The following is a 19439-nucleotide window of genomic DNA, read 5'->3' as shown; positions in this document are numbered from 1 at the left end:
GAACCTGAATTTTTCTGTAAAATCAAAGTGGCAAGTTTCAGGGGAAATGGGAGACTGTACTACAAAAATGAATGTCATGTGAGGTAGTTCAGAGAGGACTCAATACCAGACAGGCAGTGCTAAGGAGCAGAGAGAGCCACTGGAAAATTGAGAAATTCTGGGAAGCAAGAGGCAATGGATATCTGTGCCTCAACTTCAAGCTATTTGTTTGCTTCTGAAACACATTACCACTCTGACAAGGTGTTTCTGGAGGAGGTAATCCAGAATGAAGTAAATGGGATAAAATGATCCCACAGGCCCCTAATTCTCAATAATGCTCTTTCCAAAACCCTCAACTTGAGGGCCAGATTTATTCTCTGTGAAACAACCAATAGCAAGAAATGGACAACAACAGAAATGATACCAGATGGGACTATATGAAGGATAGTGAACTGTTAGAAAGGAAAGGCTGGTGTAGGTAGGGAGAAAAGCTCCACAGGACAGAGAGGGGATTCAAGAGATGAACAAAAGTTAAAAACCAAAGCAAGAGGTGATTAGGAAAAATGATAACAATAATAAAGCCCCCAGAAAATCCAAGAGATATGAGGACTGGGGTAGAATTGGATTTCTCTGGGTACAAGGGATGGAAAACTCTGTTTGGGGGTGATACCTGCATGTCCTCCTTAACTCCCCTTTCTCTTACTCTCCAGGTCCAATCTGTTAGCAAGTCTTATCAGTTACAGCTTCAAAATCCATTCAGAACCCAACCATTTCTCACCACCTCCACTGCCATCATGCAAGCCCAGGGGCCACTATCAGTTCTCACCTCGACTATAGCAAGAACCTCAACTTTCCTGTTTCCTTCTCACATGCCCCGCTCCCTGCCCTAGTCTATTCTCCACACAGTGGTCAGTCAGTCAGGGAAACATGTCTCACCTGACAGAACCGTTACTTGCTTATTGTCCGTCTCCCCTCGAAAAAAGGTAAGCTCCATGAAGGCAAGGTCTTCTATTTTTGGTCTCTGCTATATTTCTAGAGACTAGCACAATGCCAAGTTATATGTAGTTGGTACCAAATTAATATTGTTAAATGAACTACATAAGTAGTTATGGAACTGTATACCATATGCGTCTAACTGAATAAAGGAACCATATTTTGCATCAGTTAGTGGGCCTGCAAATCATATCTTACTGAATCTATAATGGTTTGTACACAATGCTCACTGAATGAATAAATAAAAGGAATAAGGTCTAATATGGTATCTAGGACTGGCCTGGACAGAATATGATTGGTATAGAGCAGAGTTCATAAATAATGTCAAGTCTAAAAGAAAACATACTATTTAACATGGACCTAGCAAATACTGTGCCAGCTACAAGAAATACAGAGATGACTAAGGAAATTTTAGAAACCTGTGTCTCTGCTAGTTTGTAAACAGTACAAGTAACTCAGTGGTGTAATTGCTGTACTAGAGATATACACAAGGAACGTTTGGGAGGCACTAAAAAATAAGTGATCATCCTTATCTGGGAAGGTCAAGGAAGGATTTATTTAAAAAATGTTACTTGAGCTGACACTTATAAGGAATCAGGGAGGGGAAGACAAACATTCTGCCAGTCCAGGTTACCGAAGGACTTCAAACGTGGGCAGCACGGCATTGCCATTATTATCAGCACCGATAAGGGAAGAATGTGCATCGTAGCAGCAGCTCTGCCAAAGCTTGCTGATGGCTACCAGCAGTCCACACCGTCTTCGTCCTTGCTGTGCCATTAATGAGGCTTTGCCCTTGTAGCAATTGGCTCAACTTGAAATTCATTTTGCGCAGAGAAGAGGAATCTGATATACTGACTGTTCCTCACTGAAGCCATGACTCAAATCCTATCTCAGTAATTAACTATCTTTATTTTCTGACATAAAATAGAAAAGAAAAAGGGGGGGGGGGGCATGGGCAATAGAAATTACATAGTGCTGATATAAAGACTTTAAATTCTAGTCGAAGTTAAAACCCATTTTAAAGGTCAACTGATGGTCCAAAGGAAATAACTACATGGAGTCTGATCGAGATATATGTGAGTTGAGTCTCATTATTCGCTTCCATAATGCAAGATAACAATTCTCAACAACATTAGAGTCCACACTTGTTAGGTATGCTCTGTCGGGCATGGGTAGGTAAAGTCTGAAGAAATGTGTCCTCTCCATACCACTGTGACAAAGAAAGCTTTGATGGAAAAGGCAGCTCCTGTTCCCAGGTAGTGTCTGCAGCCCACAGCTGAGTTCAGCAATGGAATCGAGTGGAGAACTTGGGAGATACAGGCACGGTCAGAGGCTGGTCACTTGACTTGATCTCCACACCCTGGTATTTGCGTATTGGGTTTGCCTTGTGCACCTGCAAAGTAAGGAAAATAAAATCATCACTGATAATGACGGGCGGGGCGGGGGGGGGGGGGGGGTGCCAGGGACGCAACACAGTATAATGGAAAAGCACATGAGCTTTGGAGCCCAAGTAGATTTCTGTTCATGTCTTGCTACATCCCTCAGCGTACACTAAAGAATGTCAAGCCTATCTCCAGTTTGAGTGTTTACGCTAGGATGTAATGGGGCAGTACTCAATTGTAGCAAAGAAGAGATACATGTTAAGAATTGGCTAAAGTACAGCCTTAAGCTTACTGAGTCTTAATATTCGCCAAAAGCACAGACAAAAACAAACAAAAAACAGTAACCAGGAAGGGTTGCTGAAAGAATGCCTGGTCCTGTTATCCTCTGGGCAGTCTACAACAATCATGTCAAACTCAAAGGCTAACAGAGGCCAAATAAACAAGGTTTCAGTTTATGTGGGCCACAAAAAAAAAAAGCTTCAATTTTCATAGAAACGTAGGTTTATTTTGATAGAGACATGCTGAATGCAAAGGGCTAAAATAAATGAGTAACTGTTGACATAAAATAATAGAACGTTTTAATAAAAATTAATATTTTTTCTTGAACATTAACCTACCAGACACTGAATAACTGCACAAATTAATAAGCATAACGCAAATAAACCTATTTTTCTTTTTCTCTGAAAGTGAAACATTTCCTGTTGTGCACACCAAACAAGTTAGTCCAAGACTAATGACGTGGCAATCAGCTGCTCAAATATTTGCTGCTAGTATTAGTGGAGAGAAATGGTGCGCCTTCGCGTAAGGGAAATGAATGCCACACAATTATAGTAATCAGTCATTAGCAAATGTTGTAGTTCGTTATTAACACATTGTATGCGGGAAACGTATTTACACATTTCACGTTGACTGGTAGTAGAGCGTGGGACACGTATTAATACGTTTTTTATAGACTAGCGGTAGAATGGGGGTAACGTATAAATACGTTTATTTTTATACTTTTTTATTGCTCTAAAGGGATGCTAACATGCAGATATACGAATTCCAAAGGGCAAAATTTGGGTCTCTAACACATACAATGGTGAATTATGTATGTACTTCCAGGTATAACGGTAATCAATCTATTCAACTGCAAAAATGGCCCACGCCACCTGTTAGCGCGCGATAAAAACTACCCGCAAACAATGTGTTAATAATTATGTGTAACAGGATATTGTAAAAATTAAGTTACGAAATTGTTATTAAAATGTTTCTTATACACCGTTATATTGGCTGGGCCGCAAAAATACTCGTTGTGGGCCGAAAGTTTAACATGGTTGGTGTACAATCAATCCTCCATCAAGCCGGATTAACAGGGAGCCAACTACACTGACAGAGCTGTGCCCAGCCGACACGGAGACTCAGTAAGAAACAGCTCCATGATGGGGACAAACAGAAGCAGCAGGAACCAAGTGTTGAAGAAAAATCAAACAGCCTGAGGATGGAAGAAAGGCTGGTTCTGTGAGTGTATCTGGAGTGGGGAATGTATTGTTTTTTCATTCAATCAGAAAATGGTAGCTTGAATTTTGCTGAGGAGCTAGTCCCTTTAATAGTTTGTGCTTAGTCCCTTCCTGCAGCCACAGTCACCTCTGCCAACTGCTGTATCAGCTGTTGGCTTAGCACTTTTAGACAAAACCTCAACAATTTATGTATTTCCATAGTCATTTTTATTAATCGTATGAAGCTTCATCTAAAACTGTCTTCTTCCTCCCTGATGCAGTTAATGTGGCTTGCTGCCCTCCTAGTGAAAGGGTCCTAAATGTGAATTAAGCTTTCTTTTTGGGTAACTAATATTTAAATCATTATGCTAGTGTTAGCACAGAGGTTCATGTGAACCGATATGCACTGTGACTCCAAGGAATTTGAGTCAAGTATTAAGAGGAAAATGAAAATAGAGTTACTGCCCAATTCTCAAGTCTTTCCCTAATAATGTATTCTTGTCTAATTGTAAAATACATTGGTTCTCTTAAGCCTTAAATAATAAAAATAAGCTAATGATCACTGTGAACAGTTATGCCATGATTTCCTCCTTATGAAGACCCCTGGAAGAATCTGAGTGCAATACTAAGGATAAATGTATTGTTTAACAAGTAGCTTGCTTTTATCACATGAACACTGTGAGTTATGTAACTGGCAGGTTGGTTCCTAAAAAGGGCCAAAATTATGACTCAAATTAGCAGATACATGGATCACAATGTACAGATCTTAAGCCTCATTCACATCTCCACTTTGTCATCACCCTTGATTTGTGTGGTTTCCTGCTTCCCCTGACTTTGATGTGTCCTTGTAGCCACCTTAGGTTCTTTCTGAAACAAGACAAGGCACAGAGAAAACAAAGCAGAGACAATCATGGGTCAGTCAGCACTCCTGCTGCCCAGTTACCAGTTCTTTCCGTAGCCTGGCCAGCTCCTCCCTCTGCTGCTCTTCCTCCTGCTGCCTGACTTCCTCCAACTTCTGGACTCTCTGGGCTTCTGCCTCAGCCATTTTCTTCTCCATCTCTTGCCGCTCTTTGGCTCTCTTCTCAGTGGCCAGCTGAAAAGGTTCTTGAACTAGTGAAAGGCTCTCTGAGTACAGAAACAGAGAGAATATTGGTACACAAGCAGGACTTGCATAAACCTGGCCCCGAGAGCCAGCAAGAGGCACAGACATGCATGTCAATAGAACGGCTAAGCACTAAGGAAGCCTTACTGAAAGTTGGAGTCTTAGAAGTTTAAAACATGGAAGGGCCCCTGAAAATCAACTAATTAGGAGAAAAGCACGACCCACATAGGTGAAGTAGCTTGCTTAAAACCACATTGTGACTTTAAGACAGATAGATGTAGAAGAATCCCAATTATCTGACAACCTACCCAGTGCTTAAGGAAGCAAATGTTTTGTAATTAAGGCTTGCTTCAGGGTGAACTCCAGAAAGAGGTCCTGGCTATCCCTCCCTCACTTCCTGGTACTCTTTAGGTGGGCAAAGCCTATAACTATTACTGAAATGCCAGCTGCCTCTGCCCAGGATCTTGCTCTATGAATCTGGCCCCAACATATTCTGAAACTCAACATAGCTGCTGGGTTCAACAAAGGCAAAAATCTGGGTCAAGGAGAGAGAAAACTAGATCCTCTACAGACAAATGCTTCTGGTTGCCACAGCATTATACGGACACAACTGAGTCCCCGGCAATGGCCCTGGGAAGTCTGACAATGTTGCCCCAATCCCCCAAGAATACACATAATACTACCAGTCAGGGATTTTTTCTCTTTCTTGGGAACAAAGGGCTCCTGGAAGATGACAGTGTTTGGACGAGCCTTGAAGCAAGTTGCTTCTTTCTGCTGTTTCAGTTCTTCTTCCAGCTATTAGAAAGAAAGCCTGTCAGATAACGTGCCATGACCACCACCTCCATGACTCAAGTACTAGTGTTTCTAACTGTTTCATCAATAAAGACAGCAAATGATTTCATCTAAACCCCAATTAAAACCCCCTTTACAATGAGTAGATCAGAATGACAACATCTAAACCCACTGAGAATTAGAAAGTATCTTTATGATACATTTGACCCTTGAAAAATATGGAGATTAGGGCACCAACACTCCACACAGTTGAAAACCTCATATAACTTTTGACTCCTCCCAAATGTACTTACCATAATAGCCTACTTTCGACTGAAAACCTTACCAATAACACAAATAGTAAATTAACACATATTTTGTATGTCATATATATTAAATACTGTATTCTTACAATAAATTAAGCTAGAGAAAATGTTATTAAGAAAATAAAGAAAATACATTCACAGTACTTATTGACAAAATCCATGCATAAATGGACCTGTGCAGTTCAAACTAGTGTTGTTCAAGGATCAATTGTAATTTTAAGACCTTATCTTAACACCTACCCCCAAAACAGACATTATATACCCCCAGATGTGATCATCTGTAAAGTATTCTCCCTCCCAAGCCCCCTCAAAAAAAAAAAAAAAAAAACAAAAAAAAAAAACCTAAGCAGAGTTTAATCAAGTCTCTTAATATAACTACTCATCAACAGGAAACACAGGAGACAGAGGAACATATTAAGCAACGCCACAGAATGCAATGACCAAAATCCAGATTATGGAAAACCAGTAAGACAAATAATCCAGTTTATTCAACAAATAAAATGCAAGTAAAGAAGCCTATAGATTAAAAGGGATTTGGATTTATTAAACAAATGTAATATGTGGACCTTATCTGAATCTTGATTTGAGCGATTCAACTGCTTGAAAAAAATTATGAGATCTGGGGGTATATAAATGCTGACTATCAGTCATTATTAAGTAATTACTGTTAATGTTTTACTACAATAATAATATTGTGGTTATATTTTTATTATTATTATATTTTAAAGTTACACACTGAAGTATTTTGGACGAAATGAGATGAGATGGGCCCTAACCAGTTTGGCTCAGTGGATAGAGCATCGGCCTGCAGACTGAAAGGTCCCAGGTTCGATTCTGGTCAAGGGCATGTACCTTGGTTTCGGGCACATCCCCAGTAGGGAGTGTGCAGGAGGCAGCTGATCGATGTTTCTCTCTCATCGATGTTTCTAACTCTCTATCCCTCTCCCTTCCTCTCTGTAAAAAATCAATAAGATATATTTTTTTAAAAAAGAAATGAGATGAGGATTTGCTTCAAAGTAATAATGTGTAGGTAACAGTATCCAGTGTAGAGATAAGTAGATAGAAGCATAGATAAAGTAAGATTTTCTATGTTTTGATCACTATAGCACCAGGTTACAGGTTAATGCAAGTTCATTATACTATTCTACTTTGTATATGTCTGAAAAACTTGAAAAAAATTTTTATTATGGAAAATAACCCCACAGACATTCTATGTCACGGACCTTGAAAGAGAGATTCACTAGTACTTTCAAAGCAACAGTCTCAAGTTTTCCTAGAATATAACAACAAGGGGCCTACGCTCACTCAGTCAGGTTAGCAGTCACATTTCGTGGGTTTCAAGAAGGGTGACTTCCTATAAAAAATTAGTCCAGAGCTCCTTTTGGACAGAGTGTAAGATAAGTGACAATATAAAAATACCAACAAACTCAGGGATTCGGGGGAAAATTTTTTCCAGATAGGGCAGAATTAGATTCCAACTAAACTAGCCAACAATCAATTGATTGTTTTTAACTATCTGTCATCTATAAAGAGCAAAGAGCACACTATGCTGACAAAACAGCATACCCTATTGAGAATCTATTCTCACTATTCTATTTCTTATCAAAGCACCAACAGAAACGAGTGAACATGTAATAAACAAGTCTAATATACAAAGAAACTCCAGATGCAAAGAAAGCCTATCAGTTCTCACATTCCCCAGATGAGCATTTAGAGCCAGGATCAGCAAACTTCAGCCAGCTTACAACCTCTTTGAGCTAAGAATGGTTTTTACAATTTTAAAAAATTAAAATACACACACACACTATATGACAGATCGTATACAGCCTACAAAACCTAAAATATGTATTTACAATCTTTTTTTTTTTTAATAGAAAAAGTTTGCTGACCCGATTTAGAGCAGAGACTCTGAAATAATCCAGTGTGTTATTTCTGAGATGAATTTCAATGTAGTGGGCCTACCCGTTCTAACAAACCAACAAACAACCATTTACATATTAGCTGCTGTCCTAACCCCTCACCTGGTGCTTCCAAGTCTGTGCCTTTAAAGCACCTCTTTTGTCAGTCTCCAAGCAGAAAGGCTCAGTCTGGGTTACACTCTTCACCTTCTTCTCTGGCAGGTTAACAGTGTCAAAATCAGGCAAAAGATGTGCCTTGAACTTGGGCACCTGATATAAAAGAAAACATAAGATTTGAGATAAGGCCTTTCTAGCCAGAAAGCAACAGCTACGCCAGAATATTTGGATGAATCTAAATCTAAAAAAGAGAAAAGGGCCCCAACTGGTTTGGCTCAGCGGACAGAGCGTCAGCCTGCGGAATGAAGAGTCCCGGGTTCAGTTCTGGTCAAGGTCACATGCCCAGGTTGCGGGCTTGATCCCCAGTAGGGGGTGTGCAGGAGGCAGCTAATCAATGATTCTCTCTCATCATTGATGTTTCTATCGCTCTCTCTCCTTCTTCCTGAAATCAATAAAAACATATTAAAAAAAATAAAGAGTAATGGGCTTAAAAGGAACCCAGGTTTTCCTCCCAATACTGGTATTGCCTGCAATGGGAACATAATCATGGGCAAGTCACTTAACACCCTTGAGCCAGAAAGCTTATTAAAATTACTTGCCCTTTTTATACTTCATAAGGTTGTCATGAAGAGATCAAAGGAAGTCAGTGATTTTTATAAAAATGCAACATAAAAGATTATCTTTGAGGGATCAAAGAATAGTGTTAAGCTACTTACAGAAATGAAAACACCTACCTCCATTTTCTGCAGTTCTTTTATTTTCTTCTCCTTCTGTAACTGGCGTTCTTTGTCTCGAGAATCAAATGAGAAAGGGCATATCTCCACAGTCTTTGCCTCTGGGATTTGGGGCTTAAAAGGTACCCCCAAATGTGCCCGAGGTTGAGCTCTTCTTATCACTACCGGCTCCTCTTCCTACAAGAAAAAAACGCAGTTTAAAAACAAGACTGCTCACTCTTACCTCCTCAGAATGGAGAGTCCGAAGACATTATATGACAGAAGTCATTAATTAAGGCAAGTCACTCAACCTCTTAGGTGTCTTAGTTTCCTGTGTAGCAAAGTTACCTACCAACTCACTGGGGTGAGACCAATGTGAAAGTATTTGATAAAGGTCTAACACAATTACTCTTAAAGATGTAAAGTCTTTCACAGGAAGGCTGTAAAAACGAATGAGATCAATCAGTGTGAATAAAATGAAGAACAGAAGACACACACACCTTGGCCTCCTCTTTGACCCACCCTCCATCTAGACTCCACTAAAACATGTGACTGGGAGTTAATGAGTCGTCAAACCCGGAATAGGACCAAGTAAGTTGTTTGGGTTCAAACTGGTAACGTAAGATTACTGTGTATTTTAGTTTCAAATGAACTCACATAAAATGGCTTATGCTTGAGATCTGCTATGAACTTACCCCATTTCTGGATATCTATATATATAAAAGGCTAATATGCAAAGCGTCCCCTCGGGAGTTCTACCGGGAGACCAGGAGTTCAATCGCTCACTATGGCGTGCGCTGACCACCAGGGGGCTGCGTGGAACGAAGGAAGGCCCCAGCCAGCAGCCGGAAGGCCCCAAATGGCCCTGATTGCCAGGCCAGACCTAGGGACCCTACCCATGCCTCTAATAAAACTAGAGGCCCTGTGCACAAGATTCGTGCACTGGAAGGGGGTTAGGGAGAAGAGGGTGTCCCTCAGCCTGGCCTGCGCCCTCTTGTAGTCCAGGACCCCTCGGGGGATGTCCACATGCCAGCTTAATCTGGAAGTCAGACATCCCTCTCTCAGTCCGGGGCTCTTGAAGTCTGGGACCCCTTGCTCCTTACCACCCGCCTGCAGCAGAGGCGGGAGAGGCTCCCACCACTGCCACTGCACTCATGAGCCGTGAGCCTGGCTTCTGGCTGAGTGGCGCACCCCCTGTGGGAGCACACTAACCACCTGGGGCAGTTCCTGCATTGAGAATCTGCCCCCTGGTGGTCAGTGCATGTCATTGCAACCGGTCGTTCAGCCATTTGGTCGATTTGCATTTTAGGCTTTTATTATATAGGATGAAGATGTAACAGGAAACTAGCCTGATCAATGATAGTTTATGTATTCCAGTTTCATGATCCATCATCACACAGTCACCTTTGCAACCCTTGGATTAATGGAGATAGGACAGGGTGAATGTTAACAGCCTGGTGTTTCTCTTCCTTTCTATACCCCAATCCCTAGGCCTGGTGTGAATTTTAAAGTCCCTCAGTGCCCTGACAGGGTAACTCAGTAGGTTAGAGTGTCAGTCCCAATACACCAAGGTTGCAGGTTCACTCTCCGGTCAGGGCACATACAAAAAGCAACCAATGAATGCATAAATAAGTGGAACAATCACTCTCTCTCTCTAAAAATAAATAAATAAATAAATAAATTTTTAAAAAGTCCCTCAGTGAATGGTGACAACAACTCAGGCAAAATAGAGGACAGGGATCAGCAACTTTTAATCCATGTAACAATGGTAGGCTACTGTCAATGTTATACAAACGGACAGGCCTCCAATAAGTTGCAAAGAATTACCACTGCAAGCCAGAAAATTCACACCAATTACTTTGCTCTTGGAGGAGCAAAAGAGATGATCAAATGTTTATGCCCACTGTTGAAGACAACTCCGGACAAGAATGACTGCCTTTGAGTTCCATTAAGCTTTAAGAAAGAGTAATGCTTAGATTGATGATGCAGAAGGAAGAAGGAATCCCCATCCCAGGGAATCACCTCATCGTTGATGGGCATTCGGATTCTGTTCTTTAATGCAAACGCCGGTGATTTAGGGACAGTGATTGGAAGTAGTTTCTTTTCAGGAACACCCTGGAAGGAATAAACAACTCCATTAGACATCCCAGGACAATCTCCACTAGTTAAGATTAAATCCTTGTCTTAAAGGGAAATTCACAAAACCAGGAATCAAAAAAAAGCTAGTGTTTCAGTATGTCGTTATTTACCCAACTAAGACAAAGGATCTGCAGTAGCACTCCAAAGGTGGAATATCACAATAGAAGAGAGGCAATAAGGACATAGTTTGAGTTGTATATTCAGTAAAAACAGAATTCATCAAAATCTTACTTTTGAATTTATGAAAAATACTACTGACAACAGAAAACAAACTAATGCCAATGTTTTGATGTGTCTCTTCCTTTCTATACCCCAATCCCTCAAAAACAAAATTTTTAAAAATGTTCATTTTTATAAGCACTTATACTCTATCACAAATCTGGCAATTAATACTAACTACAAAATGTTAGCTCTTGGGCTGTTGTTTTGAACGATATGTATAACCAGATCAATTAAAAAAAAATCCTCTCTCACATGCTAATGTTGCCCATCAGCTCTCTACTCTGCCTCCTCTCTAAACTCTTCACTGCCTTACCACAGGCCACATCAATTGCCTATACCATTCACCAGCCTTCTAAAAGGCTTTTTAGCTCATCTCATTCCTCTAATCCATCCTCTGTATATAGTCAGAATTATTTTTCAAAACACATCTGATATATTACTTCCTGAGTTAAAACTCTTTAATGGCTCCCTCTTACTGTTTACCTACAACAGTATAACAAATGCCCTGGCATGAAGTACAAGGTGCTTTATAATCTGATACCCTGCCTGACTCTCCAGTCTTATCTCTTGACCCTCCTACTCATGAATGAACTACTGGCAACTGCCAAAATTAACACTGGTTCTCAACTCAGTGTCTTTCCTTGTGCACTCTCTCTCAGCTGCTTTGAAGTACTTAACCCTTCTTTTCAAATCTCCACAGAAGCATCTCTTCTTCATAAAGCCTTTCAAGATCCTCAAACTCCCAGAACCTACAGAACTGACGCACTCTCTCCCTGTGTAGAGCTCTATCACAGTACATACAGAACTTCATGCACTTGTTTATTTAGATGTTCATCTGCTTGTGTGAGTGAGCCTGTGAGTGCTCCATGAGTGGGGAGTTGCATTTCATCAATCTCTAACCTTGGCAAGTATAAAGCCAAACATTCAGCAAATGTTTGTTGAATGAATACAGTAAGAATAACAGAATTTATACCTTGGACTCAAATTTACATCTTGAGAGACTTCTCCTTAATTCCAACAATGCTGCAACTGCTCAACACATCTTTGGAATATCTTTCTTGAGTGGCTTTCAAAGCCAATTTTGGGACCAAGCAAGGTAGAACTCAATCTTTACTTTTAATTAAACAAAACTGCTTCCAGACCTATTATCTTGGACTACTCTGAAGTTCTAGTTCCAAATAGCTTTACACCAGCTTCTAAAAGCAAATTAATCTTTGAAATATGAAGATTTGCCATCCCTGAAGAGATCCAAAAGACTGTGCCACAGGATCTAAGACAAGTGGCTTTTCCAAAATGTTTTGCACAGTATCAATCATTGGAAAAAATGTATACCCTCCTATGGTGACCACTACAAGGGGAATGCTCATTCTGATGTGAAAGTTCTTATGTTTGCTAAATAAAGCTAAGATCTTTAGCACAGTGAAATCCAATGTATCTGAGTGACAAAAGTCCATGAAATGGGATTTTCAAATAATGCTTACCATAAACAACAAAATCGGTTGTTGTACAACATCCTAGACATGTGAACACCAGTCTCTTGCCTAAACACACTTATGACATATGGGAATAAGAACACTGAACAAGGAGCCAGAAATCTGTTTTCACCCAACTCTGATTCCAACTGCTGTAACCTTAGGTGCATCACATAGCCTCAGACCTCAGATTATTTGTTTTCTTTTCATTAAACAAAGTATTGGAATAAATATCTGAGGACTCATTTCGTTCTAAAATAATGTCTCTTTTCCTATTTTCCCCCTCTCTCTGAATCCACCCACCAGAGATACATGCATTGTAAAAGAAAAGCAATGGAAACCTCTAACAAGTCAGCCATGAAAGAGATGTTTACCAATGGGATCAATCCTCATAATTAGTTGGGAGAGAGGGAAAGGTGATTTATGAAAATCAACTTCGCAGCAACCATCTACCCACACCCCATTCTCCACTGCAATCAAAGCCAACTGGGGGCTCAATCAGAAATAAAGAAAAGAAAACTGGGTTTTTAGAAACAAAGGCTTCTTGTTTTGCCATTTTAAGTTTTTTTAGTTATAAATTCCTTAAGGGCAGGGAGGTTGCCAATTGCATTCTCCAAGGAACCTACAGAAGTAATTGTTCAATGAACACAAGGTTGATTAATTTGTTTACATGTCAATCTGTTCTACCAGCCAGACTGAAAGCTATCAGGACCAGGGCTGTTTCACATTCCACCTCTGAATTCCCAGCGTCTACCACACTAGAAACACAGGCTGGAGCACTTCAGCTTGTACTGTCACTCACTCAGTTATCCACACTGGAGTGCCTATGCTGTGATGCTAGGTTCTAGGGATACAGAAGTGAACAGTACAGATATTCACGGCCCCTACTCTCAGGGAACTCACATTCTAGTGGAAGAAAGAGAATGAAAAAGTAATAAATCAATTATTTCCAGGTTTTCACATGTGCTATAAAGAAACCTAGCAGGAATGCAGCTGAAGTATAATGGGGGAAAGCATGTCTCTGTAAGGCAGGATATGACCCCAAGTCCCCTAGGACAAGATCTCAGGCCTGTCCCAGAGCAGTTAGGAAATTACTGTGAAGCAATGTTATTTCAGGGATAAGAGGGGGTAGGGGTGAAATTGTGCTGGTCTCCCCAAGTCATCCCTAAAATATCACTGCTAAAATTACTCACTGGCCTCACTGACACCATATCCACCTCTGTGGTGCCCCAGCTCTCCCACTAGATGTCGGCACCAAGTTCACATTTCACACCCTGGAGCTCAAGGCTTTCATCACTCCACCTCTCTCCCAAGAGCCGTTATTTCATCTCTGCCTCATGGCCCACTGCTGCCCAAGCCCGCTGTCTCCTTGCCACCTATCAACCATAGGCGGGAGCGCCTGAGAAACACCATAAGGAGACACAGATGCAGCTTAAGCACCCGGAGGACATGAATGGGGAACAATGGTGGCAGACAGACAAGATGCATTTGGGCTCTGGAAGGCAGGCTCTTTTGTGCTATCATAAAAGTCCAAGACTAGAATTAAGAGACCTAATCTCAGTTCTGCTAACAACTTCCAAAAATGGGCAGGCCACATTCCTCTTCCAGAGCTTCCCTTTCTAAAAAGCAAAGAAGAGTGAAAGAGAATACATCTAACATCTCCCTATGCTTTGCTTCTCTAGAAACCATCAGTTAAAGTGAAATCACTGGAAATTTAGAGAGCTGAAAACAGCTAGCATCAAACTCAAAAACTGTGTTTGCCAAAATTAACAATGATTAACAGCATTGTGGGGCAGGATGACAGTGCTTAAGAAGATGACAGTTCAGTCCAGCCCGTGTGGCTCAGTTGACCTATAAACCAGGAGGTCACAGTTCAATTCCTGGTAAAGGCACATGCCCAGGTTGTGAGCTCGATCCCCAATAGGGGGTGTGCAGGAGGCAGCCAATTAATGATTCTCTCTCATCATTGATGTTTCTATCTCTCTCTCCCTCTCGCTTCCTCTCTGAAATCAATATATATATATATATATATATATATATATATTTTAAAAATATGACAGTTCAAATCCTGGTTCTGCATGCTAGACACCTCTTAGTGTCTCTTTCCTCACCTAAAAAATGGAACCTACCTCTTAAAGAGTTATGAGAAATAAGATAATCGACATAAAACACTCAGGAAAAAAACACTCAGTACAATGTATGCATGCAATAAAACAGTTATTACTATTAACAATGTGACTGCTTTAGTGTGTCAGACACTAAATTCTTCACTGGGCTCTAATCTTTGCTGCACCTAACAAATAAAAAGTTCCAAGGGTGGGGCCCAGGAATCTGTTTACGTAATAAGATCCCCAGAGGATTCTGAGAACTAGCTGGATTTGGCAAACACTTTCCTGCAGCATAGCACTTCAATTCAGTTGCATACTTGCTTAACCTAGTGCTTTGCTGATTTGTTTATCCAGAATTCTCAACAAGGCATAACCTGGTACAACACTACTCTAAGATCTCAACTAACTCCTAATGAACTCTAGTCAACTTCCTCCAATTAACACTTCTCCCGAGTTATCTCCAAAGCACAACAAACTGCCAAACCAATTTCCTAAATCAATGTTTCTAAAAGTGGAGTTCAGGTATGACTGGTGATATGGAAGAGAATGTTAGATGGGATATAGTCATTTTTTAATTTTTAATAATTACATATTTTCCTTAAGAACCTTCTATTTTATTCAAGAACTAGAGGCTCAGTGCACAGATTCGTGTACTAGTGGGATCCCTCAGCCTGGCCTGCACCCTCTTGCAATCCGGGACCCCTCGGGGGATGTTGGACTTTTGGCTGGAACCCCGCAGGCCAGGCCTGTGGGGATTGGGCCAAAACCGGCAGTCCGACATCCCCCGAGGGATGCAGTAGTGCGTAAATCAGCAGGTGGCAGGGGAGGAGCCCAAGCCCAGGCCTGCTGCTCTGCTTATCCCGCCCCCCGCCCCGCCCCCCGCAGCGCCTACTGCCGCTGCCTCTTGGTAGTGCTGCACAAAGGCACGAGAAGCTCGCGCTGCCACAGCTGCGCTCACCATCCATGAGCCCGGCTTCTGGAACCCAACAGTCAGCTGAGTGGTGCTCCCACTGTGGGAGCGCACTGACCACCAGGGGGCAGCTCCTGCGTTGAGCATCTGCCCCCTGGTGGTCAGTGCACGTCATAGTGACCGGCCGGTCATCTGATCCCTTAGGGCAGTGGTTCTCAACCTTCCTAATGCCGTGACCCTTTAATACAGTTCATGTTGTGGTGACCCCCAATTTCATTGTTACAAATTGAACATAATTAAAGCATAGTGATTAATCACAAAACAATATGTAATTATATATGTGTTTTCCGATGATCTTAGGCGACCCCTGTGAAAGGGTCGTTTGACCCCCAAAGGGGTGGTGACCCACAGGTTGAGAACCACTGCATTAGGGTTTTATGTATATAGATGCTCCAAGAGTATGGACCCTGGAACCATACTACCTAGATTCATATCTTAGCTCTGGCATTGACTAGTTTATTATCTAGGGCAAGTTATTTAACCTCTATATTTCCTAACCATAAAATGGATGGATAATACTACCAATAATGTTTACCACATACAGTTATTATGAGAATTAAGTATTATATAAAGAGTTTAGAATAAAACATGGCTCATAATAAGCTGTATATTAGTAGCTACTATTGCTATTCATGGCAAAAAGTACTGGTTTTCCATTTACATGATGATTTAAATGTTTCCTTTAAAATCACTTTAAAAATGAGTTGATTTTGCCCTAACTGGTTTGGTTTAGTGGATAGAGTGTTGGCCTGCTGACTGAAGGGTCCCAGGTTCGATTCCAGTCAAGGGCATATACCTTGGTTGCAAGTACATCCCCAGTAGGGGGTGTGCAAGAGGCAGCTGGTTGATGTTTCTCTCTCATTAATGTTTCTAACTCTATCCCTCTCCCTTTCTCTCTGTAAAAATCAATAAAATGTATTTTTTTTTTAAAATGAGTTGATTTTAAAAATATATAAAGTCAACACTAGTGTATGAGATATAAGGATATAGCAAAAATTGAAAGGGTAGTATATGAATTAAATAAAAAAACAAAAACTTGTGGCAGGGGGGGAAAGCCAGGAGCTTAGGAGATGATGTTATTAAAAGCAAGGTAACAGCCGAAGCCGGTTTGGCTCAGTGGATAGAGCGTCGGCCTGCGGACTGAGGGGTCCCAGGTTCGATTCTGGTCAGGGGCGTGTGCCTGGGTTGCGGGCACATCCCCGGTGGGGGATGTGCAGGAGGCGGCTGATCGGTGTTTCTCTCTCATCGATGTTGTTTCTGATTCTCTGTCTCTCTCCCTTCCTCTCTGTAAAAAATCAATAAGATATATATTTTTAAAAAAAATTAAAAGCAAGGTAACAAATGAATGTTATAGAAGCCTTGAGAAAGTCATTTTCTTCTCTAGGCCTCAGTTTTCTAATGTGTGAATGAAAACACTGAGCGAGCCCATGTGGCGCTAAGATTCTGAAGTCGGCATATAAATCTGCATTTCCCCTGCTCTATTCAGAACACTGTTTGCTCAGCAGTTAATGACCACGGTGGCACAGCTCTTACAGACTAGTCCTTGGGTTGGAAAATTTTCTTTAAAGTTTGTGAAACACTGCTGGTGGGAATGCAAACTGGTGCAGCCATTATGGAAAACAGTAGGGAGTTTCCTCAAAAAATTAAATATGAAACTGCCATTTGACCCAGTGATCCCGCTTCTAGGAATATATCCTAAGAAACCCAAAACACCAATCAGAAAGAATGTGTGCACCCCTATGTTCATAGCAGCACAATTTACAGTAGCTAAGATCTGGAAACAGCCCAAGTGCCCATCAGCAGATGGGTGGATAAAAAAGCTGTGGTAGATTTATACCATGGAATACTATGCAACAGTAAAAAAAGAAAAATCTCTTACCCTTTGGAGGACCTGGAGAGTGTCATGCTAAGTGAAGTAAGTCAGTCAGAGAAAGAGAAGTAGCACATGATCTCACTCATATGTGGAATCTAAGTAACAAAATAAACTGATGAATGGAGTGGATCCAGAGACATGGAAGCATGGAACAGAGTGGAATCTCAGAGGGAAGGCGGGGAGGGTGGGAGGTAATCAACCAAAGACCTTGTATGCATATATGCATAACTCATGAACACAGACAATAGGTGGTGAAGGCTGGGGGCAGGCTGGAGAGGGTCAATGAGGGAAAAAGAGGACATATATAATACTTTCAACAATAAAGAATTATTTAAAAGTAAAATAAAGTTTGTGACAGAGTTTGACATTGTAGTAAACTAGTGGTGCACAAAATTTGTGCGGGGGGGGGGGGGGGGGGAGGATGGTGAGGAAGGGTGTCCCTCAGTCCGGCCTGCACCCTCTCCAATCTGGGACCCCTCGGGGGATGTCCGACTGCCAATCCCTGCGGGATCGGACCTAAAACAGCAGTCGGACATCCCTCTCGCAATCTGGGACAGCTGGCTCCTAACCACTCACCTGCCTGCCTGCCTGATCGCCCTTAACCACTCTGCCTGCTGGCCTGATCACCCCTAACTGCTGCGCCCCGCCCCCCCGACCCCCCCTGGCCTGCTCACCCCCAACTGCCCTCCCCTGCCGGCCTGATCACCCCTAACTGCCTCTGCCTTGGCCCCACCACCATGGCTTTGTCTGAAAGGACGTCCAGAACGTCTCCTGGTCTAATTAGCATGTTACCCTTTTATTAGTATAGATAGTATAGATGTGCATCATACCAAAAAAAGGAAAAGGAAAAAAATAACAACCATTTTGAGTAGAAAAGAGGTCTCATGCAGAAAGTTCTCAACTGAAAGACATCGCGTAGGAAGAGGGGAAGAACCATTTCTAAGCATTATCATGCTTTTTAAAGCCTGGAAAATATAACTTCAAATTGCTTCTGACTTAGTACTAAGAAACAGAATAAACAAAAGTTGAAGGTAATAAACACTGGTGAACAGTTTCACTTGAAACCACGGTGATGCTAAAGGGTAAACGAGAAAGAGGACAGGGGAACAATGTTCTTGGCACCTGAACATAAGTAGGTCCAAACCAAGGGAAGAGGGTGCTTCTTCATCTGCACGGAAATTCATCTAAAAACCATCTTTGCACTTAAGCCGGTGCTGACCTCCATTACTTATTCTTGGACTGTGGCATCTCTTCCCCACCATCAAAATAAAGTAACCCACTTTTCACATCTAGTTTCCAGTTGCTCCTCTTAATATATAGACTTCCTTTTTCCAGCTTAACTGCCCCACTAAGTTTCCAGCAGCTGTCCCGTTTTCTACCTTCAGGCTTTTTTTGTCACCCCCACTGCCTGGAATGCCTCGTGAGTTCATCTGCATTTCTGTAAGTACAAATTCTACCTTGTAATGGAGAAGCAATATAATGACAGTTTAGGATCACAGACTCTGGAGCCAGAGTGCCTGAATTATTATCCTTGCTCCACTGTTTACTGAGTGTCCTAGGAAATGCTACTCAACCTCTCTGGGCCTCAACTGCCTCATCTCAAACTAAAGATAATTAGACTAAACCACCTGGAGGGGCCATGGTCAACATGAATGGCTTAATATATGAAAAAGGCTTAGGGCAGTGCCTGGCACATACTGAGAGTGTCAGCTACTACAACAGTGACAACATGATGAGGATGACGGTAACTCAATATTGTCAAGGATGAAGTCAAACGCTTCCTCCTCCCAAAATCATTCCCTGAACCTTCCACCTAGAAGAAATCGTTATCTCCATTGAATTCCTATAATTCTTCTAACTGCCATCTCTCTGAGAACACTTCTGTCTCATTTTATA

The 19439-nt window shown here is 41.5% G+C and overlaps 1 protein-coding gene across 3 annotated transcripts in view; it reads right to left on the bottom strand.

Annotated features, from left to right (window-relative positions):
• Positions 1-1862: 1862 nt before the first annotated feature.
• Positions 1863-19439, bottom strand: part of TPX2 (TPX2 microtubule nucleation factor) — a 64139-nt gene continuing 46562 nt past the window's right edge. For all 3 annotated transcript variants that reach the window (XM_059705835.1, XM_059705836.1, XM_059705834.1), the window contains 6 exons: positions 10782-10874; positions 8781-8957; positions 8053-8199; positions 5618-5729; positions 4776-4957; positions 1863-2365 (listed from right to left, as the gene is read on the bottom strand). In XM_059705835.1, the coding sequence (XP_059561818.1) occupies positions 2255-2365; positions 4776-4957; positions 5618-5729; positions 8053-8199; positions 8781-8957; positions 10782-10874 (822 nt within the window). In that variant the 3' untranslated portion in view covers positions 1863-2254. The remainder of the gene's footprint in view (positions 2366-4775; positions 4958-5617; positions 5730-8052; positions 8200-8780; positions 8958-10781; positions 10875-19439) is intronic.

Source organism: Myotis daubentonii, chromosome 8 (assembly GCF_963259705.1).
Source record: "Myotis daubentonii chromosome 8, mMyoDau2.1, whole genome shotgun sequence".
Taxonomy (NCBI): domain Eukaryota; kingdom Metazoa; phylum Chordata; class Mammalia; order Chiroptera; family Vespertilionidae; genus Myotis; species Myotis daubentonii.
Note: the sequence above shows the minus strand (reverse complement) of the source record. Positions and strands in the feature narration are given on the sequence as shown.